The sequence below is a fragment of the Trichomonascus vanleenenianus genome, assembly GCF_965637985.1.
Source record: "Trichomonascus vanleenenianus strain CLIB 3782 genome assembly, contig: TRVA0_011S, whole genome shotgun sequence".
In the NCBI taxonomy this organism is placed as follows: domain Eukaryota; kingdom Fungi; phylum Ascomycota; class Dipodascomycetes; order Dipodascales; family Trichomonascaceae; genus Blastobotrys; species Blastobotrys vanleenenianus.
In genome coordinates, this window is record NW_027481876.1 from 57507 (window position 1) to 84058 (window position 26552).

General features: G+C 49.9%; 8 protein-coding genes and 1 non-coding gene across 9 annotated transcripts; 5 read left to right on the forward strand and 4 right to left on the reverse strand.

The window, feature by feature from the left end:
* Nucleotides 1–473: 473 nt before the first annotated feature.
* On the reverse strand, nt 474–561 carry tRNA-Val(CAC). Its single transcript is given in 2 exon segments — nt 474–510; nt 524–561. It is a non-coding gene; the product is annotated as a tRNA-Val (tRNA).
* A 2019-nt stretch (nt 562–2580) lies between these two features.
* On the forward strand, nt 2581–4113 carry YHK8 (MFS transporter; the record flags this gene model as incomplete). Its single annotated transcript, XM_076683814.1, has 1 exon — nt 2581–4113. The coding sequence occupies one exon, from the start codon at nt 2581–2583 to the stop codon at nt 4111–4113; it is 1533 nt and encodes a 510-aa protein (XP_076541861.1).
* Nucleotides 4114–4157: 44 nt separating this feature from the next.
* Nucleotides 4158–6158, reverse strand: ACF2 (endo-1,3(4)-beta-glucanase; the record flags this gene model as incomplete). Its single annotated transcript, XM_076683815.1, has 1 exon — nt 4158–6158. One exon carries the CDS (start codon nt 6156–6158, stop codon nt 4158–4160), a length of 2001 nt encoding a protein of 666 aa, XP_076541862.1.
* A 1382-nt stretch (nt 6159–7540) lies between these two features.
* On the forward strand, nt 7541–9271 carry TRVA0_011S00826 (FGGY-family carbohydrate kinase; the record flags this gene model as incomplete). The annotated part of the gene is made up of 1 exon (XM_076683816.1): nt 7541–9271. The coding sequence occupies one exon, from the start codon at nt 7541–7543 to the stop codon at nt 9269–9271; it is 1731 nt and encodes a 576-aa protein (XP_076541863.1).
* A 1045-nt stretch (nt 9272–10316) lies between these two features.
* On the reverse strand, nt 10317–14319 carry RAD50 (MRX complex DNA-binding subunit; the record flags this gene model as incomplete). Its single annotated transcript, XM_076683817.1, has 3 exons — nt 10317–14201; nt 14252–14267; nt 14312–14319. The coding sequence occupies 3 exons, from the start codon at nt 14317–14319 to the stop codon at nt 10317–10319; spliced, it is 3909 nt and encodes a 1302-aa protein (XP_076541864.1).
* Nucleotides 14320–14611: 292 nt separating this feature from the next.
* Nucleotides 14612–16843, forward strand: CRS1 (cysteine--tRNA ligase; the record flags this gene model as incomplete). Its single annotated transcript, XM_076683818.1, has 1 exon — nt 14612–16843. The coding sequence occupies one exon, from the start codon at nt 14612–14614 to the stop codon at nt 16841–16843; it is 2232 nt and encodes a 743-aa protein (XP_076541865.1).
* A 1597-nt stretch (nt 16844–18440) lies between these two features.
* Nucleotides 18441–22177, forward strand: RAX2 (Rax2p; the record flags this gene model as incomplete). Its single annotated transcript, XM_076683819.1, has 2 exons — nt 18441–19560; nt 19623–22177. 2 exons carry the CDS (start codon nt 18441–18443, stop codon nt 22175–22177), a joined length of 3675 nt encoding a protein of 1224 aa, XP_076541866.1.
* A 347-nt stretch (nt 22178–22524) lies between these two features.
* TRVA0_011S00914 (WD40 repeat domain-containing protein) lies at nt 22525–23964 on the reverse strand (the record flags this gene model as incomplete). The annotated part of the gene is made up of 1 exon (XM_076683820.1): nt 22525–23964. One exon carries the CDS (start codon nt 23962–23964, stop codon nt 22525–22527), a length of 1440 nt encoding a protein of 479 aa, XP_076541867.1.
* Nucleotides 23965–24412: 448 nt separating this feature from the next.
* DDE1 (Dde1p) lies at nt 24413–25804 on the forward strand (the record flags this gene model as incomplete). Its single annotated transcript, XM_076683821.1, has 1 exon — nt 24413–25804. One exon carries the CDS (start codon nt 24413–24415, stop codon nt 25802–25804), a length of 1392 nt encoding a protein of 463 aa, XP_076541868.1.
* Nucleotides 25805–26552: the final 748 nt, after the last annotated feature.

Genomic DNA, 26552 nt, shown 5'->3' on the forward strand with positions numbered 1-26552 from the left:
TATTCATCAATAAATCGGCAGAGAGGAAGGATAATTCGTATTTGCTGCCCATCTTTTTAGGTGTACAGTACGTACTCTACATCAGATGCCGATCCATGAGAGTTGAACGGCTTTCTTACAAAATGAGCAATATTGGTTCGGAGCTACTCGGCTCTTCGTATTTTCCGCTTGCTCACATTTCTGAAGAGCCATTGCTGTTAATGGTACTTTCCTTTACATGCCACGAGCGCCATTATAATTAAAATTAATGAAATTTAAGTTGGTTATCTGGCGTAAAAACCAGGTTCTTCCACTTTTCCGCTTGTATGGTAATTACTTAATTATTGTAATTGAAGCATGAATTTCACGTACGAAAAATTAACTTTAGCAATTAACCATATATAATTAAGTTGGTTAACTTGATTAAGTTAAGTTTATAAAAATTTAAATTAAAAATGTAGGCGCTCTCACAGTTCTCCTGTGAGAGTGGGTAATGATTCAGCCGAGAATCGAACTCGGAGCCTCCTCGGATTTAGCTCACATAATGTGAACGAGATGTGATAACCGTTACACCACTGAACCCCAAATTGTTGAAAAAAATTTTTCACTGGTCCTTAAGAAGTGGAAATTTACCTCTCAAAAATATTTTCGCAATATCTCCATGAGGGGCAATTTTCTGCACTTATAAATTTGAGTCTTTAACAATCATGCCAATTACTAATAACTGAACTTATTTTCAGCAAGATTTATGGTGATTTAGGCATTTTATGGGCCACGGTATCTACCGGGCTAATGCCCGCACAATGCGGAACCCGACCAAAGCAAAGAAAATATCGACCTGGCTGTTGAAGCCCAACGTTTGACCATAGTCGTTCTTAGCATTAGTGCCCCGACTTAAAATAAAGATATCTTCTTCTTCTACCGGACTAATTTTGACTGAGGAGCCATAGCTTATGTTGAATGAAGCTGAATGAATCGTTCCGACATTTCCCAATGAATCGTCCCTATTTCAAGCCCGTTGCGACTGTGTCACCAAGTTAGGCTTATATAGTACATAGTACATCAAAACATTTGGTTGATGGGGCCGATTTCCTCAGAGCCGAAGCGCTAATGGCACGAGGGAAAACCCTTTCGAATGAATCGTCTGTATTTCGAGCCCGTTGCGACTGTGTCGCCAAGTTAGGCTTATATAGTACTTAGTACCGCTGAGGAAATAGGCCCCATCAACCAAACGTTTTTGATTTTCATTGATTTGTTATAATATGTTGAAATGTCTGCTTAGCGGACAAATATGTTGATGTACTATGTACTATATAAGCCTAACTTGGTGACACAGTCGCAACGGGCTCGAAATACAGACGATTCATTCAGTACTTAGTACATCAACATATTAGTCCGCTTAGCAGACATTTCAACATACTCTAACAAATCAATGAAGATCAAAAAACATTTGGTTGGTGGGGCCGAGTTCCTCAGCGCCGAGGCGCTAATGGCTTATGTTCGACCTTTTCAAATTCCCCACACGAGGATTCATAGCTCTGTGTGAATGACGCATTGGTACAAGACAAGCCAATTAATTTTGTTCTTTTGTATCATGCTCTGGAGCCTTCCCGAAAGATCTCTTTAAGCGTCTCCTCGATGCAGGTAATGGGTCTGGGCCCCAATTGCACACCAATAACAAGCTGGACGATGATTATGTCGCAAGATCCTTAGTGACCGCAAGCTATGTCGTTATCAATCGGTCGGGCCCCGAGATCCGCAAGAGAGGATGGCCAATAATGTGCGGAACGTGCTGTATATGCAATATTTCTTCTACGCTTTAAAATAGAGTAACAAGTTATGGCTATTACATCTGCGGAAAATATGTGCCCGTTGCAACTGTATCACTAAATCACATAGCAGATACAGATAGCGGCATCACGGTCAATTAGTTGAATACATATAGCTAGGCAAATCTGGGCGATTCCAGCGTTTATGCTAGCATCAATGTATATTCTATGGATCTATCTGGTAGATGGAGTTCAGTTTGGGTGGTCACTCCCTAGCTTGCTGATCCCTGCATTGTCTCGGCTTTCACCTTCTGCTCGGAAGGACATCCCCGAACTGCTTCGGTAACCGAGTGCCAAAAGGATACTTAACGCTTTTTCACAACGTTCTATCTCAAAATACGAGCTCCGTCAGCTGAGCAAGCTGAAAATTCCTATATCCTCTTATTTTTTAAAGTAATGGGGAATATGGGCGAAGGGCAGTAATGCTAGGTGATCGGCAAACGGTTGCACCGTGCATCCGACACCGCTCCGAGAATATGCACAGGGGAGTTGCGTTTGGCCATATGATTTCATTTGCAAATTGCCATTGAGTAGGTAATTTGTACAGTAAATAAAGGCCAATAGTTACCTAGAATGGTAAATTTGATTCTTAATCGAACATTTGCTAGTTCGGTACAAAGATTTGCCATTAAAATCCAATCAACCTTGTGCAGCTCCCCCACACTTGTCTCGTCAATGACATCAGAATGATATATAATTACTCATCACCTCGCGCAGGACTAACACACAGAGGCATATTTTATTCGAGTCCAGCGCTCGAAGCTTCCTGTCCATGAAGAGCCAGACCAAAAGTAACAACTCTGCGACCTTCTCGATAAGCGACGCAGTGGTGACCGTCAGCTGCCTGGATCGAAATCCGCAGCAGGAGAAACCAGAAAACGTACAAACCAAGACAGAAGATAACTCCTCTATAGACCCATATCTGGTCGATTGGGATGGAATAGATGACAAGGAGAACCTCAAACTATCGTCGAAACTTCGACGGTGGGTATACACTATTCTGCTGACATGTGCAGCATTCAACCTCTCAATGCTGAGCTCGGTATGGAGTACAACCAGTGATTCGATCCAATCTCATTTTGAAACCTCACATGAGAAAACAGTCCTGGGGATCTCCCTTTTTGTTCTTTCCTTCTCCATTGGTCCATTGTTTATTGCGCCATTGTCAGAGTTCTACGGCAGGAAACCGGTATATGCGTTCGCCTATGCCGGTTACTTGCTGTCACAGGTAATGACGGCATTCGGTAGAAATATCGAAACGTTGGTAATAGGGAGATTTTTTAGCGGGATGTTCGGCAGCGTCTTTCTGTCAAATGTCCCGGGGACAATTGCCGATTTGTTTGAAAATCATGAGCTTTCCATGCCGATGACTATCTACACAATTGGTCCATTCGTTGGGCCAGGCATTGGCCCAGTGATTGGAGGGTACATTGACCAATATGCTGGATTCAGATGGGTCTTTTATGTTTTTCTCATATACTCTGGTGTGCTTGCAGTTCTGATTCTGACAATTGTACCTGAAACTTACCCTCCAATCTTGAAAGCCAAGAAGGCAAAACGGCTCAGGACAGAGACAGGCGACGACCAGTACTATGCGCCATTCGACAAAGCAGATAAGCGCATTATTAGCGCCATCAGAGGTAATTGCACCCGTCCATTTTTGCTTCTAACAAGGGAGCCGATGGTTCTACTCCTCTGTTTCTACACGGCATTCCTTCTTGCAATTGTCTACTTTTTCTTTGTTGCGTTTCCAATTGTATTCAAGAACGTCTACAAATTCCAAATTCACCAGGTCGGACTCTCGTTTTTGGGTCTCACGTTCGGAATGCTTCTGGCTCCTGCGACCGCACCAATCTGGTTAAAAATTCATGCACGGGCCAAAGCCAACAATAATGGTATTAGCGAGCCCGAAATGAGGCTCCCTCAAATGTGCATTGGCGGCATGGTTGTGCCCATCGGGCTGTTTTTCTTCGGATGGACGATCTATCCATCCGTCCATTGGATGGCTCCAATAGTTGCTGGAGGTGTATTCGGTCTCGGATGTAATTGGACATTTACCGGTATCATGTCGTACATTGTCGAGGCATATCAGCCTGTTGCTGCGAGTGCAATGGCCGCCAATGTGCTGTTGCGTGGCGTGGTGGCGTGTGTTCTGCCATTAGTAGGCTCCCAAATGCTTTCAGGAATGGGCTACCACTGGGCAATTTCGCTAATTGGCTTCATTTCAATTGCGCTCTGCCCTTCTGGGTTCATGTTATTTAAATATGGCAAATCTCTTCGCGCCAAAAGCCGGTTTGCAGTGTAGTAGTCTAAGCTTGCATTTTGCATATTCCTATAGAGCTTTACTGATTAATGTGAAATCCCTCCAGTAAAGGCCAGACACCACGTTCGCGACATGCCTCCATCTAACCACTTGGGCTGGAAGCTAGGGTCATAAAAGAACCTCGCACTTTCGCGGGGATCGTATAATGCCTGGTTAATTTTCAGAATACCTTTCCAGCCGCTGTCGACCGAATCAACGAATCCGCGTACTCGCGAGTTCCATTCCTGTCTGACAAAATCTGGGTTTCGTACCCACGAAGAAATCGGCGTCACAGGGATCATGTGGATTCCATGAATGTACTCAGGGTTCAGTCCAAAATACGTCGCATGATCAATCTTGTTTTCGAACAGGATGCCGCTTACTCGGTTGTTGAAGAACTGGGAAGGAACAATGGTGTTCCCGTCGCTATAGAGCATGTACATATTGCATGAACGTCTAAGCACGGCCAACATCAGGTCTCCCCTGCTTTCCATTGCACCGTCACCAGTGACTCTGCCCCACATCTTCATTGCATACGCGAAGTGATAGTCTTCGGAGGACGATTCCTCGTCTTTTCCATCGCCAGAGGGGAACAGGCCCTTCGCCCACGAATGCCCGTTATACCAATCAAAAGAACGGAATTGGGGGAAATGAGAGTCTTCTAGAGAAGGATTGGCCACGTCGCGGAGTAAATTGTTGACATATTCCTTATTTTCTGCCAGCCAATTGCCCCCGAAATCGCAGTCAACCTTGCCAATGATAGCCGCAGCATGTACAAAATAGCTGTAATGGAAGTGATGGTCATTGTAGTACGAGTTGCCAAAGTCCGCATTAGGATCGCCGTTGATACCGGCGACTGAAATCAATCCTTTCCACGTAGTATCATAGCACAATGGGTTCTGCTGCGAATTCGTCGCAAAAACAGCGAATGCACTCTTCAGCCTTTCGAGTAGATCTCGCGATCTGTCATCGTCTCTAACAATATACATGAGCACGAAGAGGATGAATGCAAACTTATCGAGCCCCTTACCGCTGAAGTACATCGAATCCAGGTTGGACTGTGCGTTTATGTCTTCAGTCGCCTCGGAAGCTGCGACCTGTGCCATGAGTGCGAGCTGGTCGTGAGAATACACCGAAAAATTGAACTGTTCGTCAGACTTGTCAGCGAATTGAGCCCACGGCATAAACCCAATCTTGTTTGGCAGGGGTTCTTGCATCTCTAATTTGTCAGTAATACATCCTGTCATGACACCCATTGCCGTGGAATCCATGTGGACATTGACTGCTGTTGCTTTGGTGGCCGGCGAGAACGCAGCTACATGGTGCGGCAGGGCGTAGAACAGGGACTTGTCACTCTGACTGCGGCCCTGGAGCTGGTAATTAATAGAATAGATACCGGTGCCACCATTTTCGGTGATATTCGCTCTTAATTCAGCAGAGACAGCATAGCATCCAGCGGCTGCATCGTAATAACGTTCACCGCCACCTGGACACTCACCAATCTGGACAACCAAGTGTGCCACTGGGTGGTCCGCGACAAGATGGTTATTATCCCGCAGAACGAAAGAGCATCTGTCACCCTGGGTGTACAAAAGCCACTCAGTGCCGTCGAACAACTTTAGGGAGTGCTTCTGAACTCCGTCCACTGGACTCGGTCGGGGTTCCACAGCCTGGAATCCAACCTGAGACTGCACGACTGGAGTCAATCCCTGGAAAATGGCAGTGACGAACCCCATTCCATTGACCATTGGAACGATAATGCGTCCAGTACCATGATCAGGCTGGATCACCGCGGTCGTGGACAAGTGCGTGGAATTCTCCAAATGCAATTGCGGCGAACTGCCAAGCTCTACTGCGCCGTAGTTGACCGATTGGATGCCCGCCGGGTTGAAGAAGTACTGAACCGGGTCGCAGTGTGGCTCAGGGCCGAACACGCGCTGTTCAGCGCGGGTATGTGAGATAGCCAGTCCCACGAGCCCGTCGATCTTGGATAGCCAGACTACATATGGGTGGGGGAAAGTCGGCAGATTTCGCTCTTCGAGGAGCATGTTCGTGTAGAACTTGTTTGTCGGGATTGGAGTACGAGCGGCGGTGGTCTCGGCAGGTCGTAGCCGGTGTTCGCGTCTTTTGAACACGCCTAGCGGCTCATCTTTAGCGATTGGGGTCAATGGGTTCCCTGTGAACGGCATGTTATATTTCCGGACGAGTATTTGTGTTACTTCTTGAGCAATGTGTTGTATTGGCCCACTGTTTTGGTGGTTTAACACTGCCTCCGTCGTTTAATGGTGGATGAGACGCGGCTAGGTATCCTTGCATTTTTCGGGATTCGAGGCGGATGGCCGAGTCGAAACTTCGACATTGGTCAAACTGTCGTATATCGTCCAAATCTAAGCGCAAAACCCGAGCTTGAGGACTTGCCACGAAAACCAGGGATCGTTTCTTAGTTCTTAAGATATGGCTTGGGAACTCGATAACAAAGTCTCGTAAACTAGTTCCCTACTCCGAGATACCGCTGCGTAACAATCAGCAGTAACAGTTTGTAACGAGCTCCCAACCTTTTCCTTACCCACTGTGATAAGCTCCAACTAATACTAGCAGTGGAGAGTACATTCGAGGGCCAGCCCTCGAGCTCCCGTAGCTGGGGGGCCAGCCCCCCAGACCCCCATATGGTTACAACGTAGCAATCTTTACCTTACACTGTTCTGGTAACAGGTAAACTCCCAGCCTGTTACAAAACTTCTGCGTAACAAGGCGTAACAAATACCCAGTTACAGCCTAAATCTCCCCGTAGCGGAGCCCCAGGTTAGTTTGGGGGCACAAACTCACAATTAAGCCCTGTTTCAAGCTCTTGTGACACCTCCTAGTTAAAATCACGGTAGTAACAACCACTGCAGCATTACAGCAGAACCTCCTCGTATGCGGAGCAATGACATACCGAGAAGAAAACCACTACATTATCGGAGCAAAATTCAATGTGTTACCCGATGGTATCCGCAAGTCGGGGTACGCCGGATATTTAAAACGTTTATTTCTCCAGACCGTTTAGTGATCCTCAACACCAGCGCATACAACCAGCTCACACACAAGCCAAAAAGCCGCTATCAACCACACATGATTCCAGATTAAACATTGCTAAAGATCAAAAAATTATTCCAGATTAAACATTGTTAGAGATTAAACCTGGCTGCTCAAATCGAAATGCATAAATCGTCATCCAGATCAGATGGCTGCCCACAATTCTTCCCCTCTCGCTGGTATACCGTGCGGGAAAACGACCCAATCGGGAATAAGTTAATGCACGGTGCCCAGGAAATTTCCCCACCCAAAATACCCGGACTGGTGCAGCCCACAGTAGAAAAGACTCTCCTCGCCCACTTTTTTTCTCTTTCCCCCTCTCCTACTCCACTAATTTGCTCTGAGAACCAAAAGAATGACCGTGAAGCTAGACGGGTACTATATCGGTGTCGACGTGGGCACCGGCTCAGCGCGGGCCTGCATCATTGACAGCCGCGGAGAGATCCTGGGGCTGGCTTCCAAGAACATCACCAAGTGGGAGCCCAAGCAGGACTACTTTAACCAGTCCTCCCAGGAGATCTGGGAGAACATCTGCTGGTGCACAAAGAAGGTCATGGCGGACTCCAAGGTCGATCCGTCCCAGGTCAAGGGTATCGGCTTCGACGCGACGTGCTCGCTCGTGGTGCTTAGAGAAAGCGACGACTCGCCGGTCGGCGTGGGGCCAGACTTTGGCGACGCGTACCAGAATATCATCCTGTGGATGGACCACCGTGCGCCGAAGCAGACCAAGGAGATTAACGAAACGGGCCACTACTGCCTTAAGTACGTGGGCGGCCAGATGTCGCTGGAAATGGAGATCCCCAAGGTCAAGTGGCTCAAGGAAAACATGCCCGGGGATCTGTTCAACCAGTGCAAGTTCTACGATCTCGCCGACTTCCTGACCCACAAGGCGACTGGGTCCGAGACACGGTCGTTCTGCTCGGTAGTGTGTAAGCAGGGCTACGTGCCAGTAGGTGTCGACGGCTCGGTCAAAGGGTGGTCCGAGGAGTTCCTCACTAGCATTGGGCTCCCAGAGCTCGTTGAGGATAATTTCAGGCGAATCGGAGGCGTTCTCAACGAGAACGGGTCCTATTTGTCTGCCGGGCAGCGAGTTGGGAACCTTAATGAGCAGGCTGCCTCCGAGCTCGGGCTGACTACAGGTTGTGCAGTCGGAAGCGGTGTCATTGACGCCTACTCCGGGTGGATTGGCACTGTGGCTGCTAAGACCGATGCAGATGATGGCCGGGACGCTTCGATGGAGGCGGTTACTCACCGGCTGGCCGCGGTTGCCGGTACCTCTACCTGCCATCTCGTCATGTCGGACGACCCAGTATTTGTCCCAGGCGTGTGGGGCCCATACAGAGACGTTCTGATACCCGGTAAGTGGATGGCTGAAGGCGGCCAGTCTACTACAGGCCAGCTGCTGCACCATGTTATCACGACGCATCATTCTTCCGGAAAGCTTTCCGAGCTGGCAGCCGCCCAGGGCGTCTCCAAGTTTGAGATTCTCAACTCGCGGCTGGAGGAGATGCAGAAAGAGCAGAGCGCACCGTCAATTGTGTACCTGGCACGGCACCTCTTCTTCTATGGCGACTTGTACGGGAACCGGTCTCCCATCGCCAACAGCTCGATGCGAGGCGACATTGTTGGCCAGAGTATGGATGTTTCGCTGGATGCTTTGTGTCTGGAGTACCTTGCCGCCGTGGAGTTTATTGGCCAGCAGACGCGACACATCATAGAGGCTCTCAACGGGTCTGGCCACAAGGTCGACCAGATCTACTTGAGCGGTGGACAGTGCCGAAACTCTCTGTTGACCAAGATCATGGCAACCGCCTGCAACATGCCGGTCATTATGCCAAAGTACATTGACGCCAGTGTGGTGCTCGGAACCGCTATGCTCGGAGCAAAGGCGGCGGTCGGCGATGCAGCCAACTTGTGGGACATCATGTCCGAGCTGAGCAGCGAGGGTTCCGTCGTATACCCGAACAAGTCAGAGGACATTGACTATAAGCTGCTTCATGCCAAATACGAGATCTTCCTTGACCAGGCAGAGCGCCAGCAGAAATACCGGGCCCAGGTCAACAAGGCATTGGGCATTCAGGACTAATTATCCAGCTCATTCTGTAATTAATATATATAAAGCATGACCTTGACTAGAGCAATGTATAATCCTTTGGTATGATTATTTAGCGTATCATAACCCCTTGGTATGTTCAACTAGTTAGCGTTATATGAAGTCTGAAATAGCCGCTGGTGCCGGGACTTAACTTGACTACCCCTGAGTTAAGGCGTTGATTGTCGTACCCGCAGGACACCACGGAGACATTAGGGTTTTTCCGAAGACGAAATATACTTCAGTTTTAAGAATCTTGATCGGAGACATCGAGTGCTTATACATAGATATTGACCAGTTGTAACTGTGACCAAATTGCACTCAGTGTTGGGGTGGAATGGAAAAAAGGCTGTGCAACTGACGCAACTTGAGTACCGCAAAAAGGTCTCTACCTACAACAGATTGTTGATTGCAACAACAGAATATAGAGCAAAAATAAAATAATAATAAATAATACCTCCATATATCAATATCGGTTAAACTAGCAATTTTCGTAGCGCTTAATTTATCCTCGTAATCGAATTTATAGTCGACGGTAGTGATGGTACATAGCTAGTACTTCGGCGGCGTGTTTTGTGGATGAGGATGGTTTGGCTTTGGTTCTGGCCATGGGATCGGAATTGGGTTGGTAGGCATTGTGGTCCGGGTATTCAGTAGCAGTACAGAATCAATTAGTGTATATTTGATGAAGCACTAGTCAGCAAAGCAGCAGCAGGCAGGCAGCCGTCGCACTCTTTATATATTCTCTACAGGTTGACGAGTCATATCACCCACAACCAGATGAGCGGTACTACATTGCATGCATTTAATCACATTCCTACTTTGAATGACATGTTTCGAACCCCCCTGCGATGACCTGACTGTACGTACATTACCAGGATGTGGTAGGATGTGGAAGATCCCTCACTGTTGAAACCATTCTCAGACAGCTTCCCGCCCTGCGCCTCTCAAGTGGTTACCTCCCTCAAAATGATACACGGCTCCACCATAGCAGAGCGCTATAAGTGCGGCAACATGACGCAATATTCGCTATTTCTTATTAACCACCGGTAACCATGTAGATCGGAATCGTTTTGATCTCAGACAGCAGATTGGTGTTCCGGCTGACCTTGTAGAAGTGATCAGTATACTGCGCTGCGTTCATGGCTTGCAAGAAGTGCTCGTCGTGGGTGATGACAATGAGTTGGAAGTTCTTCTGTTTCTGCCGCATAGAGATAATGGCGTCAAGACTCTTGGCCAGCTGCCGGATGTTGTCGGCATCAAGGTTAGTAGTGGGCTCGTCTAGGGCAATGAGCCCACAGTTGACGCCGAAACACTCAGCGAGCGCTAGTCGAATGATAATGCTCGCAAGCACCTTCTGACCGGCGCTACATCGCCCCCGCATGTCGAGCTCGATATCTTGCTTGACCATCACCACGCGGTAGTTGTAGGCGCGATTTCCCTTTGCGTTCTCGTTATCGGACCTGATCATGATGGTGTCGATATCGGTACCGGTATACGTTCTCTTCCACAATTCGTCAACGATTCGGTTGATTTCTTCCATCTTCATGGCATGATACTTCATGATTGCGCTGTCGAGGGCCTTGGAATATGTGGCAAGGTCTTCATTAGCATGTGACGTAGCCGCTAACTTGAGCACTGCCTTTCGGTAGTCCTGGTGGATATTCAAAAACTCTGACTGCAGCTCGTCGTTAAGAACCTTGAGCTGGTCATCCATTTGACGCATTTCGCCCATTTTCCCGGAGTGGTCAGATGTAAGCTGAGTATACCTGTCCTGTAGTCTCTTAGTCTCCCGTTCGTAGGTCAGCTTTTCCTGCTCAGCATTTTTGACCTGCAGTTGCTGTATTTCGTCTTCGGCCTTCTTCAATTCAGCTCTGAGTAGCCGCAGGTCAAGGTTATCGCGCAGCTCTCGCTCGTGGCTCTTCATATCAAGAAGCACCTTTTCCTCTTCGGCAGCCTTGGCAGAAAGCTCGTTGATACGAGTTTCCGAGTCTTTGATTTTCTCGGAAATGCGCTTCACCTCCAGCTTACAGGTCTCCAACTCCTCATCACCTCGGTATTGGCTGATTTCCGTACTCAGCGTCTTGAACTCATGGAATACCTTGTCGTGCGAAACATAGGTCTCATTAATTAGAGAAACCCGCTCTTCGTTGGCCAGCTTCAACTCGCGGAGCTTGCCCTCAAGCTGTCTAATTTGCGGAGTGAGCTCGGCCAGGGAAGTTTTGACGCTCTCAATGTCAGACTCGGCGCCTTTGGTCTTTTCCTTGAGGGCAGCAATTTGGTCTTGCTTGTTTTTGCGCTCCATTAGCTGGTTCTCAGATCGCGAGATTTCCAGCTGTTTTGACGAAATTTCATTTTTGAGCGCCTGCAGCTTGTTGTGGACCTGGTTCTTCTGTTCTGTCAGCTTGTAGATGTTCTTCGACACAGCCTTAGACTCTTCGTTCAGTTTCGACAGCTTGTCGTAGATATCCGTCGTCGAAACATCGAACCCAGAAGACTTGAGGTCGCCTTGGAGGTTGGAAATCTTGGCCTTGAGGGAATCAATTTCCCCAGAAGACCGTAAAATATCAGTCACTGCCCGCTTGAGGTTCTTGATGCTCTCAACCTTCTTTTCGCACTGCTTCATCTTGGACGTCTCTTCTTCTAATGCTTTGTCGGCAGCTTCATAGCGCTCGTTGTTTGCAGCGATCTCAGCTTCGACAGAAGGGATTTCATTTTGCTGCAGAGAGTTGAGCTTTTCCACCTGATGCGAAATTTCATACAACTCGTCCAAGTAAGTTTTTTGTGCCTCCAATTCTTCTTCAAACTGGCTTTTCAGCTTTGGCGCCTCTGCTGCCTTTTCTTCAATAGATGCTCTGAACTTGTGCAATTCGTCGTCATTGTCGTAGTTTCGCTCACAAAGAATACAACCATGAGAGTCGTCTGCAAACTTTACAGCCCGCTGATAAAAGTTCTGGAAAAAGACAAACTGTTCAACATTGGCGGTAGCAATTGAGACGTCCTTCTTTGCCTTCCTGACTGCCTCTTCATATGCAGACTTTGATGTTTCGGGTATAACGATACCAATCTCAGTGGTAAGGTCCTCCACCTCCTTATCCATCTGCTCCCGTTTGTCATCAAGCACCTGCGAGAGCGTGCCGTACTTCGACTTGCTCGCAGACAGCTTGTCAACTTCTTTGGTGGAAGTTGCCAATTCCCTTTGAGAGTCGGTCAGTGCAGTACTCAAGTCATCTTCCAAAGAGTCCAACGAAAACTTCTTGCCAATGGTAGACTCGAACGCTGGAACATGAGTGTCCTTTAGCTTGTTCAGAGTCAATTCGCGTCGCTGTAAGTCATCCTCGAGAACCTTTAGCCGGGCTCGTGAGTCGGAGACCTTGCTGGCTTGCTGTAGCTGGTTATTCCAATGATCGAGCTCCCCTTCAAGGTCAGCCTGCCGGCGCTGTTCAGCCCGAATCTCACTATCAGTGTTGGAATCCTCCACTGCCTTTTGTTGCGCATGGAGTTTCTCATTAAGCTCGGCAAGCGTCTTTCGGTCGTATTCGAGAGACGCTTCATCGGCGTACATGCTATCTATTTGGTCCTGTAGACGCGATATCTCGGCCCGGTTCTGCTGAATAGACTTACCGAGCGACCCTTTTTTCTCCTCCTCACGGATTCTCTTGGTGTTGAGTTCGGCGATTTCAGAGCTCACGACGTCCTCTTTTGCGGCATTCTCGCGGCGCAGATCATCAATCTCGTTTTTCAAATGACGAAGCTTTGATTCGAGTGCCGATCTGAACTCGTCGACGTTTTCTGAACTAGCTTCGTCGAGTCCTAGATCGCCAGAGGCGTCTTTGATAAACTTGTTACGCCTGGCGACCTTGGACTCATGGGCCTCCTTGGCGGCAGTCAGCTGGCCCTCCCGGACAATTTTTGCATTGTACTTCTTGCGGATATCTTGGAGGTCGATCTTGACATTGTTGAGGCTGTCTTCCATTTCCAGCTTCGCCTGGCGCCGACTGTCGGTTTGAAAGGAAAAGTTGTCCAGCTTGCCCTGAAGTTCCTCCGTCGACTCTGGGAGCTCAGTTACAGCACTAGACAAACGCGCAATGCTTTCTTTGTACGATTTTTTCGAGTGCTGGAGCTGCTCGAGTTTGTAGAGCACTTGTTGGAACTCCTGCTTGGACTGGAACAGCTCATTCAACTGCTTTGTCGTCTGGTCCATCTCCAATTGGAGCTCTCGCACCTGCTCTTTGTACGTTTCGAGGTCAGCCACGAGCTGGTCCGCCTTGCTCTGGGCCTTCTCTGCTCTATCCTTGTCAGATTTCAAGTGCTGCTTGTCTTTTTCCTGCAGTTTGATGTCTGCAGCGTATTCTTTCCGCAGGGTTTTGATATTGTCGAGCGCCTTGGTAAACTTTGTAGCCTCGAAAATCTCGTCAAACCGCTTCTTGACCAGCGATGGCTCGGCCAGGGGCCACCACGAGTCCTCCTGGTGACAGAAGATGACGTAGTCCAGCACTGCCTTGGACACTCCCAGCAAAGCGGGCATCTGAGCGTCCAGGTCGGCACACCGAGTGTTAAGAGTAGTCTTCGTGCCATCGTCACCCTTGGTGAGCAATTGGCCCTCGAGGGTCTTGAAGGTGCGCGTTGTACGCTTGGTCGTCAATTGCATGGACCTAGTGCAAATCATCTTGCGGTGATTGACACTTTCAAAAGAGAGCTTCACCTGGGCTAGCACTTCTCTCTCTCCAGAGATTTTCGGGTCGTGGATAAACGCTCCGCCCTTGGAGTTGGGCGGCAGGTCCCCGGTGGTCGAGTACCGGAGGCATTCAATGATGGTCGTTTTACCGGTACCGTTCTGGCCCACAATCAGCGTCAACGGCGAGCTGAACTGGATGTATTGGTTCACCTTGTCATCAAACGACCTGATGCCCAGTATCGATAGCTATTTCAACTCCATGTTAGCAAACCCACCAATAATCATTTCGGACATACTTTATGAATCGACGACCTATCAACGTTAGCACATTTGCATATATGTCCAGTAATGGTTACACGTACATTCTCCACCAATTCACCAATTACGCCCCTTCGATCGGCGGCTTTTATGAGTCAGTCTCCTTCAATGAATTGCAGTGGAATCAACGGCGTGATGCGTGATGACTCCTGCCGTCGGCCGCAACACCTCATCTAAAATTTCACCATCCACCACCCGCGATCTTCAACAATATTTAAACGCGATCCTAGTAGATTAGGGGCTTGAAAGGCGTTTTTGAACGGTTCATGATCAAGTCCAGGTTAACCGCGAGACTTGTGCTTAATAATAGATTCCTGATTGCTAGAAGAACGATTACAATGGAGGCCAAGATCACCCAGCCGCCATGGCACAAGCCCGCGCCCCAGGAGGCGGCGCCAGTGCTTAAAGTGTTCAACACATTGAACCGTGAGAAGTCGGAGGTTATTCCGCTCGAGCCAGGCCGCCTGTCGTGGTACTCTTGCGGACCGACCGTCTACGATGCGGCCCACATGGGCCATGCGCGAAACTACGTGACTATCGACATTAACCGGCGTATTCTGCAGGACTACTTCGGGTACGATATCATGTTCGTGCAGAATGTGACCGATATCGACGATAAGATCATCATCCGGGCGCGCCAGGGGTACCTATTTGAGCAGTTCCGGAAGCAGGTCGGCGATAAGGTAGACGACAAGCTCGTAGCGCGCCTGGAGGAGGCTCTGAAGCTATATAACGCAGAGCACGTCAATGGACCCGACGAAATCGAGGGACTGGACGCGTGGATCGCGGTTCTGCCTGAAGAGACACGGGAGGGCGCCAAGTTCAAGATGCATATGGCTGCCATCCGGGCCGCCCACAAAGCCATTGGCCACAAGGCGACCATCTCTGTCGACGAGTTTTTGGCTCTGGGAAAGCCGGTGCTGTTGTATGCCCTGGACAAGCAAGAAGGTCACACTGGCACGGATCACAAGATCTTCCGTGACCTGAGTTCGCACTGGGAGAACGACTTCAACCGCGATATGGCGAAGCTCAACGTTCAGCAGGCTTCGGTGACTACGCGAGTTAGCGAGTACGTGCCAGAAATCGTTGATTTCATTGAGGGTATCGTCAAGAACGGCTTTGGGTACGAGTCCGGCGGGTCCGTCTACTTTGACACAGCTGCATTTGAAAAGGGCGGCCACGATTACGCTAAGCTCCAACCATGGCACAAGGGCCGAAACGACCTCATTGCCGAAGGTGAGGGTGCGCTGGTGGGTTCTACGCGGGAGAAGAAGAGCTCGAACGACTTTGCGCTGTGGAAGGCGTCCAAGCCGGGCGAGCCATCCTGGGACTCTCCGTGGGGCAAGGGACGCCCGGGGTGGCACATTGAGTGCTCTGTCATGGCCAGTGCTATTCTGGGCAAGCAGATGGACATTCACAGCGGAGGCATTGACCTGGCGTTCCCGCACCACGATAACGAGCTTGCTCAGAGCGAGGCATTCCACAACAACGACCAGTGGGTCAACTACTTTATGCACACGGGCCACCTCCACATTGAAGGGTCCAAGATGTCCAAGAGTCTCAAGAACTTTATTTCCATTAAGGACGCGCTCAAGACCTACTCTCCACGGCAACTGCGACTGGCGTTCGCCATGCAGCAGTGGAACAACCAGTTTGACTTCAAGCCGCAGCTGAGCGAGGTTAAGGCGTTCGAGGCTACTCTGAGCAACTTCTTCAACAACATTAAGGCGCGGCTTGAGGAGGAGAACCACAAGCTGGCTGAGGGCGCTATCATCCCACGAAAGCCGGGTGCTGAGGAGCTTGCGCTCTACGATGCGCTTCACAAGGCCAGGAAAGAGGTACACGCTGCGTTCTGCAACAACCTGTCTACTCCAGCGGCTCTTGGCCAGATTGGTGAGCTGGTGCAGGCTGCCAACGCGTACATTGTGGCCAAGGACGAGTCTGCCATGATGGAGCCGTTGGTAGAGATTGGGCGTTGGATCACCAAGATTCTGCGCATCCTTGGGTTCGAGACCGCCTCGGAAATAGGTTGGAAGTCGTCGTCGTCTGTGGAGGGCGGGTCTACTGAGGACATTGCGCGTCCGTTTGTCAAGCAACTCAGCCAGTTCCGTGATGACGTACGAACGAACGCCATTGACGGTAAGGATAGCAAGGAATTCCTTAATCTGACCGATAAACTGCGGGATGTGCTGTTGCAGCAGTTTGGAGTGCTTCTCGACGACCGAGGCAAGGGCCAGCCGGCGCTGGTCAAGTTCTTGGACGCCGATGAGAAGGAGGCGCGGCTCAAGGAGAAGGCGCTTCTCGAGGCCAAGGAGAAGGAGCGGCTCGCCAAGAAGGCCGAGAACGCGCGAAAGGCCGAGGAGGAGCGCCAGAAGAAGATCGAGAAGGCCAAGGTGCCTCCGCAGGACCTGTTCAAGGGCAACCCTCTGTACACGGAGTGGGACGACAACGGCATCCCCACCAAGGACAAGGAGGGCCAGGAGGTCACCAAGAGTATGCGAAAGAAGCTGGAGAAGGAGCACAAGGCCCAGCAGCAGCTCCACCAGAAGTTCCTCGACAACAAGCTATAGTCTATTAACTCTTCCAACAAGCTATAATATATTAACAACCACCACTCCTCCATCCTCGGCGGAGCCGAGCTACGGGGACTCCTAGAACTGCAATTGGGGGGACCAGTCCCCCCAAACCCCCCTGGGGCTCCGCTACGCGGAGATATTGTTGAAGGCATCCTGCCTGAGTTCCAGTCCCATTATGATTTACTACCCATTACTACTAGTTCTCCGCGAAGCGGAGCTACGGGAGTTTTGGGGCCAAGAAAGTGCGGCTCGTGCGGCTGATGAGGCGCGTGTACGGCGATCAGTTAATATCAGTAAGCACTAGCGTTATCTATCGTTACAAGATACAGTAAGAATTAATGGAATAACACAGAGTTGAGACAGAATCACTGGCGCTCTGAAACTTCGCAACGTGTCTAACAGCCACAGCTAAGGTTTGACCAGCCAATTCCCCAACCAGTATTCAATAATTGTAAATTTCATAGAGCCTGGTGGATTGAAGGAAGGATCTGGTATGGTTGCGGTACGAGATTCCGATGCCACCCAAAGCGGAAATAATGACTACGTATCACACAGCCGGAGGATACGCGTTTCACCACCACCGACCATCACTCAGCGATCTGTGGCGCGTAGAATGCATATCTTCCACCGTTGGGCGGTCCAGGAAGTGAAAAATACCATTTTGATACAATATTATTTGTAATTCTATGAATATCTTATTAAATGCTAAATATTGTTAATTGAAAAGGCCGTCAAAAAATGGCTGTCAAGTCTGGATCTTGTAGAGAGAGAGAGCAACGGTCTAGCCGTACGGGGCCCCCTGAATGCCATACCATCCCAACTTCCCCCTTCACTCGAAAATCCCCACAACGACGGAATATGATACTAAACAACGAATGTATACTGTAATACGTAGTAGAGTTGCGAATAAGGAAAACATTGAATAAGTTCAACAGGTCAATTTCTCGTGAGACAAGCGTTTTCTATCATTGTGGTGTCGCCAGCCAGCCTGCCCCCCTTAATCTTAATGTATGGAGGGACGTGCGTTCTGCAGTTCCGTTTTGAAGGATGCACGCCTGATACGAACATCACTTGTACTACGACCCCTACACTACGCTATACTCTAGACGAACCACATACCAGGAGGTACACTACCGCTACACTCTAGACTAATAACATATCAGGAGATGCAATTGGGTAAACTCTAAATGGCGTTTTGTTGTTGTTGTTGTTGTTGTTGTTGTTGTTGTTGTTGTTGTTGTTGTTGCTGTTGTCTAGTAAACAAAAGTCTAAGCTTGAGCTAGAAACCGTTGTTTATCAACCACAACAAAAGCCTAACCACCAAAGGCATGAATGAAATGAAAATGGCCCCCAAATGTCGTTCGTCCATGTCTGTGGGCAAAGTGGTGTGACGCCAGCGCAGGCACTATGCGCAGTCCGCATTGGGTTACCAATCAACATTCCCCCAGTGCGTGTGTTTCAAATCCCAAAAAAAGCTACAGGGGCAGGCAGCAGCCGCGAAAAAAAAGGGGACAGGCCCGTTTGTCTTTCCTACACGATACCTTTGGACGTTTGAACTTGTGGTTAATTGTCGAATTACACAACCCCCCTAATGAAGCGACTAGTCACAGCATTGCTGGCAGCGCTGTGGGCGAAGGGTGCCATGGCCACGATAGCGGTCGAGTCGGTGGTCGTGCCGAGTCTCGATCTCCAGGAGATGGGGAGCATAGGCATAGTCGGCCAGTTCGACGGCATCTCGACCTACACGTACCAGGGCCAGCAGAACGCCTCCATTGGCGACAGCTCAAACCGAATCGTCGCCCAGGTCGACGGTAACTACCTGTTGCCCCAGGCAGAGCTAGACGGCTCGGTGACAGCCGCGTGCCAGATAGACGACATAGTGTACTTTGCCGGCGACTTTAGTACGGTTGGCGACTTGAGTACACAGGGAATTGCCAGCGTCAACGCGACTTCGGGCGAGGTTGCGTCACTGGCCAAAAGCGGGGCCCCCGCCGGAAGCACCGTCAAAACGCTATACTGCGACTCATCGAGCGGGCTCGTGTACGCTGGCGGGTCCTTTGCGTTTAACGAAACGGCTGGTGTGGCCGTATGGGACGTGTCTAAGAGCCAATGGCGCTCACCGCTGTTTGGCGGGTTCAAAAACTCGTCTGTAGTCAACGCGATCGAAGACTTTGGCGACAGCCTAGTGTTTGGCGGCAACTTTACGGGGCTGGCCAACTCTTCGTTCACGAGCAACCACACAGCGGGCAACTTTTCGTCCATTGCGCGGCGCCAGGTCGTCAGCTTCAGTTCGGCGACCGTAACCGGCACCGGCGGCGTAGATGATAGCACAGCTTCGTCCATTACCTGCCCTGGCGGCAGCGGGTGGTCGCTTACTAACAACCGAGCGGGCATGTGGAAGGCGGACTGGCCGTTCTTCTTTACGCCGACCCGTTTGCGGCTGTACAACCTCAAAGACAGCGACAATGGGCTTAAGGAGTGGTACCTGCTCTCCTTCCCTATCAACGGCATCATGAACTTTTCCTACGTCGACCCGGACACCCAGCAGACCAAATATTGCGACCAGGCGTGCCCGCTGGCCCCGTCGAGCCAGGCGGAGTATATGGACTTCTTTTTCGTCAATCCTATTAGCATGGACTCGATCCAGCTTGACTTGAACGGTTTCTACGGCCAGGCTGCAGGCCTCAGCGGAATTCAGCTCTTCAGCTCAGGTATGTCTACTCACCCTTTCTTTAGTAATTTCGCTTTTTTTTTGGTGCTAACTTGTGATTAGATTTGGTGACGTTCGCCAATAACGAGCTCAATGAGCCTCAGCAATGCAACGGCAGTCCTTCGTCAAGTGGCGGATCTGCCACCAATAAAGGCAGCGGCTGGACAAATCAATTGGTCGAGCAGCAAAACTACATGTCAACCACAATTACCGACGCATCGCAGCTCTCTCAAGTCTCGTCCGTTTTGGAACCCAACATCACTGTCAGCGGTAACTACACTTTTCAATTGTATACTCCAGGATGCGTGGCGGACGGTACCTGCGCCACTCGCGGCGGAGTAACGGCCAAAGTCTACTACGCCGACGGCGAGGACCCCATTACCAAAACCATCTACCAGAATAATGATAACCAGAAGTACGATACGCTGTATACCGGCCAGGTCGACGCAATGAGCGGCAAATTCCGCCCACGAATCGAGCTGACCCCGCTCCCTAACCAGAACGTGCCACTGACGTTTGTATCCCAGAGCGCTCAGATCATCTTCCAAGGAAGCGGTGATGGAGACGACAACGGAGACCAAAGTGGAGACGACGACGATTTCGATAGTAGCTCTAGCGGCTCGGTAAACCTTAATGGCCTGTTCGAGTTCAGCAAGGACAACTTCACCAAGTTGACCAAGGCCCACTTGCCAGTAGGGAACACCCCAATCAATTCGCTCTTTTCAAACACCAGCAATGTTGAGGTCACTTCCCTGGTTAACCTTGCCGGAAAGCTCTTCGTTGGTGGGACCTTCTCTACTAGCAACTATGGCGACAACATGCTGCAGTTCGACGAAAACTCGAATCCCGGCAAGGTTGACGGTAGCGGGGTCAGCGATGGTGTGGATATTATCGCTGCCGCTGGCGACGATTCTACCCTGGTTGTTAGCGGTAGCTTCAACTCGACTCAAGACGGTAAGACCAAGCTAAGTAACTACGGTTTCTACGATGCTCAGAATAGCAAGTGGGTCTCTACCGGCAACAATAGTAGCGATGCTCCAACCTCATCCATTAGTGCCGTCGTGCCTCTTAAGGTCAACGGAACCAGCTCGGTGGGGCTCAGCTACAACAACGATTCCATGGCCGTTTGGATCAACAATGAGCAGAAGTGGCTTGACGAGTCCAAACTGAAGGATCGATACGTTTCGGGCCACCTCTATGCGTCCGCCAGTGCCAAGAACACGTATATCTACTTTGGATCCCTGCAAACTCTTGAGAACCGATCCCCCAGCGGCGCCTTGCTTTCCGACCAGCTTGCATTCAAGTCCATGAACTTTGATCTGGAAAACGGCTCCTCCTCTTCCACATCCAATTCGACCAAGACCAAGCGGTCGGGAGTCGTCCAGAGTGTCAGCGGTAATACTATCAATGTCGGCACTTTTGCTAACGCGACAACCTCTATTGTTGGCGGTCACTTCACTGCCCAAGATGAGGACGGTAACATCTACAAAAATGTTGTAATCATTAACAATGGCAATGTATCCGGAATTCCAGATAACGCCATTGAAGACGATTCGATTATCTATGCCCTTTTGGCGTCCGATAACCAGCTCTATATTGGCGGCAACCTCCAGAGCAAGACCGGCAACATTGGTGGCCTTTTGTTCTACGACCTCAACCGCCAAAACCTGAGCTCCGACCAACCTCCTGCTCTCAGCGGCGGCGAGGGAATTGTCACCACTCTGATGTTGCGACCCAACTCAAACGATCTCATTGTCATGGGCTCGTTCGAACAGGCTGGTAGTCTTGGGTGCAGCTCATTCTGCGTCTATGACACCAAGGATGCGCGATGGAACACTCCTAGCGGCGGTGGTCTCTCTGGCCTCGTCTCTTCTGGTGTTTTCATTGACACTGGCAAGATTTTCTTTGCTGGTGATATGAAGCTCAATGGGACCAAGTCGTATTTCGCCCAGTATGACTTTGATAGCAGCGTATACACCTCGTATGAGTCTGTATCCAATAGCTTGCCGGGCCCAGTCAACTCGTTTGTATTGAGCGGTGACGAGGGCAAGAATATATTTGCCAGCGGCACCGACTCATCTAGTAACGAAGCTTACTTAGCATTCTGGAACACCCAGTCCTGGCAGAGGCTCGACGAGAACTTTGAACAGGGCACTGTCATTACCGACCTCAAGCTTCTCGGCCTCAAGACATCGCATAACGAGAACGACATTTTGCCCGCGGACGGACTGCTGTTGGTCTCTGGCAATATTGTGTTGAAGGACTTTGGCAATGTGTCTAGCATCATGTACGACGGCAACAATTGGCAACCGCTCTTCCTGACTGCACGGGATTCGTCCAGCGGTGTTGTCAACGCGGTCTTCTCGCAGAGTGACCAGACCTTCCAGTCCTTGTTTAGCCACTCGCATCTTGCCAAGGGCTTCGTGGTACTAATCTCTCTAGCGATCTCCCTCGGGCTGATCTTGCTACTCGTTGCATCGGGTCTACTTGTTTCCTACATCAAGAAGCGAAAGCAGGGATACAGGCCCGCTCCAAGTCGTGTCTCTGAACTGGACATGACCGAGACCGTCCCTCCGGCAAATCTCTTTGAAGAAATGGGAAATGTCGGTAGGCGATGAGTGTAATATTTTTATCTCTGTTTCTTTTTCGTTTATGACTCCTAATTACCCCATCTTTTTGTATTAATAAATGCTACGCGAGAAACGCTAATTGACTAACTAATTACATAGCGAATTGACTTTGCTTGCCTATTAATATTACCATATATAACGCCTCATGAACCGAGAGAACGGTACTGTCGCAGTCGGCGCGGCACATTAACTCTGTAGTGGACCGAAGTCTGCGCTGGATCTCGTAGCTTTCCTCACAATCGGTCCAACACAAGTGGGAAGCTTTAAGGTGCAATAGAGTGATTTCTTTCACGGTATAATTGATTGATGGAGACATAAAACGAGCGCCATAGTAATTAATCCTTTCGCTTCTTCTTTTCATCAACTTTTTTCGCATACTTAAGCAAAGCTTCCCGTGGATCTTCAGTATTGATGCCAGTCGCCTCGAGATATTCAACATCTGGAGCACCCCAACTGTGAGCCACGGTTTGGGGGACGCTCGGTTTCACTATGTTACGCTTACGCTTGCGAGAGCTTGAAAGTGACTCTAGGTCCACAGCGGTAAGCGTCACATTAGTCGTAGTCATAACATCCTCCACATGCCGAACCTTCGGAGCCCTCGTAATAACTTGCAGAACGCCTTTGGAAGAAGTTTCCCGGTTAAACAGACACTCGACATCTCCATTGGCCATCCCCACCATAATCTGATTCGTGGCTTTAACCCACGATGCCGACTCTGGTGAAGCAGTATTGAATGTAAGAAGCTGGACATCCGAAAGATCCCCAGTGTCAAGGATATGTAATCCGGAAGAGGAGGTGGTGACCAGGTACTGCGAATCGGGAGAATACTCTACGTTCGAATACCGAGATTCGGTGCCAATTCCGCTGAGTCGTTGGAGGACTGGCGTTTTCAGCTTTCGAGTGTCCCACTGCTTGATACCGGACGAATTTCGCGTGATTAACATATTCATTTGGCTCGAGCAAACCACGCAAGAAGTGTAGGTCTCTTCTCCAAATATTTTTTCCACCGACATCTTGGGCCTCAGCATGGGTGTCTTCGTATCCCACAGGGCGAGAGTATTGCTGTCGGAAACCGAAATCACCGTAGCGGAATCGCACCACTGGGCAGCAGTTATCTTGCACTTCTTGCCCTTTTCCTTGACAAATATCACGGACTTTTGCGACTTGAAGCTCTCTGCCTCCCAGATCCGGACTGTGGAGTCCTCGCCATAAGTAAGAAACCGACTGGCACTAGTCGGATGCCACGAGGCACCATTAACCATACTCACATGCCCTTTGGTGTTCTTCATATCCATTAAGTACATATCGCCAGCCGAGAACTCACCCAATTCATCGCCATCCCTTGAGTATAGTTTCGGTTTAGGGGTATTTAGCACTGCCAGGACGACCGATCCATCGGTCGAAAAGAGCGATTGCGTTACAGTAGTCTTCCCATCTTCATCTGGATACACCTGCTTGAATGGTGTAAGCGTGCTCGAGTCCATTCCATTGAAATCCCAGAACCGAATTGATGTGTCTAGCGAGGAAGTCACTATACGATTCCCCGTGGGGTCGGCTGATATGCTGGTGACTTTGGACTCATGAGGGCTCAGCTTGTACTCGTGAGTAGTCGGAAGCTCATCTAGCTCGTCCTCACTTTCGTCGCTTTCACTCTCTTCTTCCTGCTGCTTCTTTTTCAGCCTTTCGAGGTATTCTGGCCGTGCGGCTTGCTTAAATCTCGGCTCCGGATCGAAGACGGCAGTTTGTTTACCGAACTGCACAGGTAATTGGTCCATATTATTATTATATCTGGGCTATCGAGTAGGGGTTTGATCCGATTTTTCTCTCCTTTCGACAACCATGCGGTTCTTAAGTCGCGAATCAGGCCGATTCAGACAGTGGTGTCGGCAACAAATCTGTTGGGAACCGGCCAAAAATCATCTTATCTGATCGAAACTCAACGTTCACCATTTCCTTGGGGCATACACTCTTTCGATAGATTGGAAGATACCTTTGGGAAGTGTGTTTTTTGAGGCCAATTGAAAAGGCACAAATACTAGCAACGAATATCAGGCGAATCCACGCTTAAATTATCCGTGTATCAAGGGTGCGAAGATGTCCCAAGAATCGCTTTTCCAGGCCCTTTGCGTCGTAGTGCTGGTCGTTGCTGCATACGTTTACCTCTTCCCAGACTATCCAGATGCAGCCCCGGCTCTACTAGACTCTCAGGCCTCGATCGGTCCAATGCGTAAGCCTGGCGAGACTGCGGTGTACCGCAATATGCTCGTCGGGCAAATGGGCGAACTGATCCAGGGGCTCGGCATCCAGGATAGCAACGGAGCTCGTAACGGTGACATTGCCGACATTTGGAAGCTGTTCCAGCAGAATAACAGTTATCTCTCAATTGCAGCTTACTCCCCGGAGAACAGTGCCTACGGCCTCGAGCAGACTTCGGCTAATGAGGCCAGCTCTTTGGTTCAGGCGGTGGGGAGTGAGCTGGCCAAGATGTGCGAATCCGGGAGCCTTGCGATTATGGCCCCAAACTGCCTGGAGACTTTTATTTGCTGCATTTCGGCCATGCTATTCAACATCCCGGTTGTAATTATCCCTCTGACCCTCGAAGAGCCCCACATTATAAGTGCTGTGAGAAAGTTTGCGCCAAAGGTGGTTCTTTCGACCCAGGAAATCGTAGAGGAACTTGGAATTGGCGATGAAGTGACCCTTGTCTCGCTCAAAGGTCGAGCTGGCGTTACGTTTGCCCACCTGGCCAGCTCTTCTTTCACTCCGCTTGACCTGGATGTGTATGACGCTACAAAGACTAAGTTCCCCATTTCCCACGTCTATGTCAGCGGCAAGGACAAGTCTAGTGTTGAGATTGCGCAGTTTACCGTGAGTAACATTGTCGCGGCCATTGCGGCTCAGATCCAGGCTCTTCCGCGAAACGACCAGTGGTCGTCCAAGGACAGCGTATTTTCCTGCTCGTCTTACACATCCCTGTTTGAGCTTGTTCTTCAACTGAGCGGACTGGTAGCTGGAGCGACTGTAATCTTCCCTCAGCTCAACATGCCAAGCGACCTGTTTAACCTCGTAAAGCATATCAAGCCTACTGTCATTATTAGTGACGATCGGACCAGTGCATCGTTGGCCTCTCGATCAGAGCGGCTCAAGTTGCTGTCATTGCTGCGGCTGCAAATTGCTAATGCTACTCTCTCCCGGGGCCAGATCCCGAGTCACTCTGCTGCGCTAGGGTCTATTTTTTCGTCTGTGAGGCTTATTCACACGGCAGTTGATGCTGGCAGTGAGGAGCCTCTCACTACTCTCCAGGCCAACACTATCCGGGCTCTTACTGGTACTAGAGTTGTCCATGCTTTAACCGCGCCGATTAGTGCCAGCCCGATTGCCGAGACCAACATGTACGACTACCGAGCACGGGATGCAGAGGCAGTAGTCAATTACGGCGCGTTGCTCCCCTGTCTCGAAGCCAAGCTTACGGACCATGGCGAGTATGACGCTGCTTCGCGCAAGGGCCGGCTGTATGTGCGTGGAACGACCACCACCGGTCCTAGTTCTGAGTGGATTGATACCGGCGTCATTGCTACATGGGGCATTGATGGAACTCTACGGCTATTTATTTAAAAAAAAATGCTTCATTTGTATGTTATACTAATACTTCTTAGTCTTTTATTGGCCCGCACAACCAACACCAGTTCGTCTCTCGGCGGCTACTAATCTCGACTGCTACTGAGGGGACAGTTCAAACTCGGCTAAAAAAAAAAACCGGGGGAATCAAGTCAGTTCATCATCTCGGCTACTGCCGGGGTTATACAAATCCATTGACTCAAGCTCATACTTATCGCCGTCTATGATATGCAAAATCCTCCACGCTAGTCTAGACGTGCTGTATCCTGGCACGGGGTCGCGAAGGATCGCCCAGATATGGGCCTTGTGAGCAATTAGGCGAATGGACTCGGAGCGCAGCAGATCGAACCCCGATCCACGTCTGGCCTTATCAATTGGCAGGTACGATACACCCCTGCGGTCCAGAAGATAGCACCTGCCCTGCTGAGAGGCGTGCAAGAGCTGGACAATTGCGGGTCTTTTTTGGGCCAATCTCTGAGCGAGAATGTACACAGCCAGTGAGCCGCTGGACGGGCCTTTTACAGTCACATCTTTCGACGACACACTACTCTCGAGAGCGTTGTAGAGCCGCTCGAACTCCGTCGGACGGGTTGCAGAGTCTACTCCACTGCCCCAGCACCGCTCGTATAAGCCCACCAAATCTTCCCGCGTTAGGAAGTCTACCATTGCGTTGCAGGGATGGGTCACAGAGGGAAAAGATGAATGTGGGGAGAAACTGACAGGATTATGCGGATAAACTTTTTCC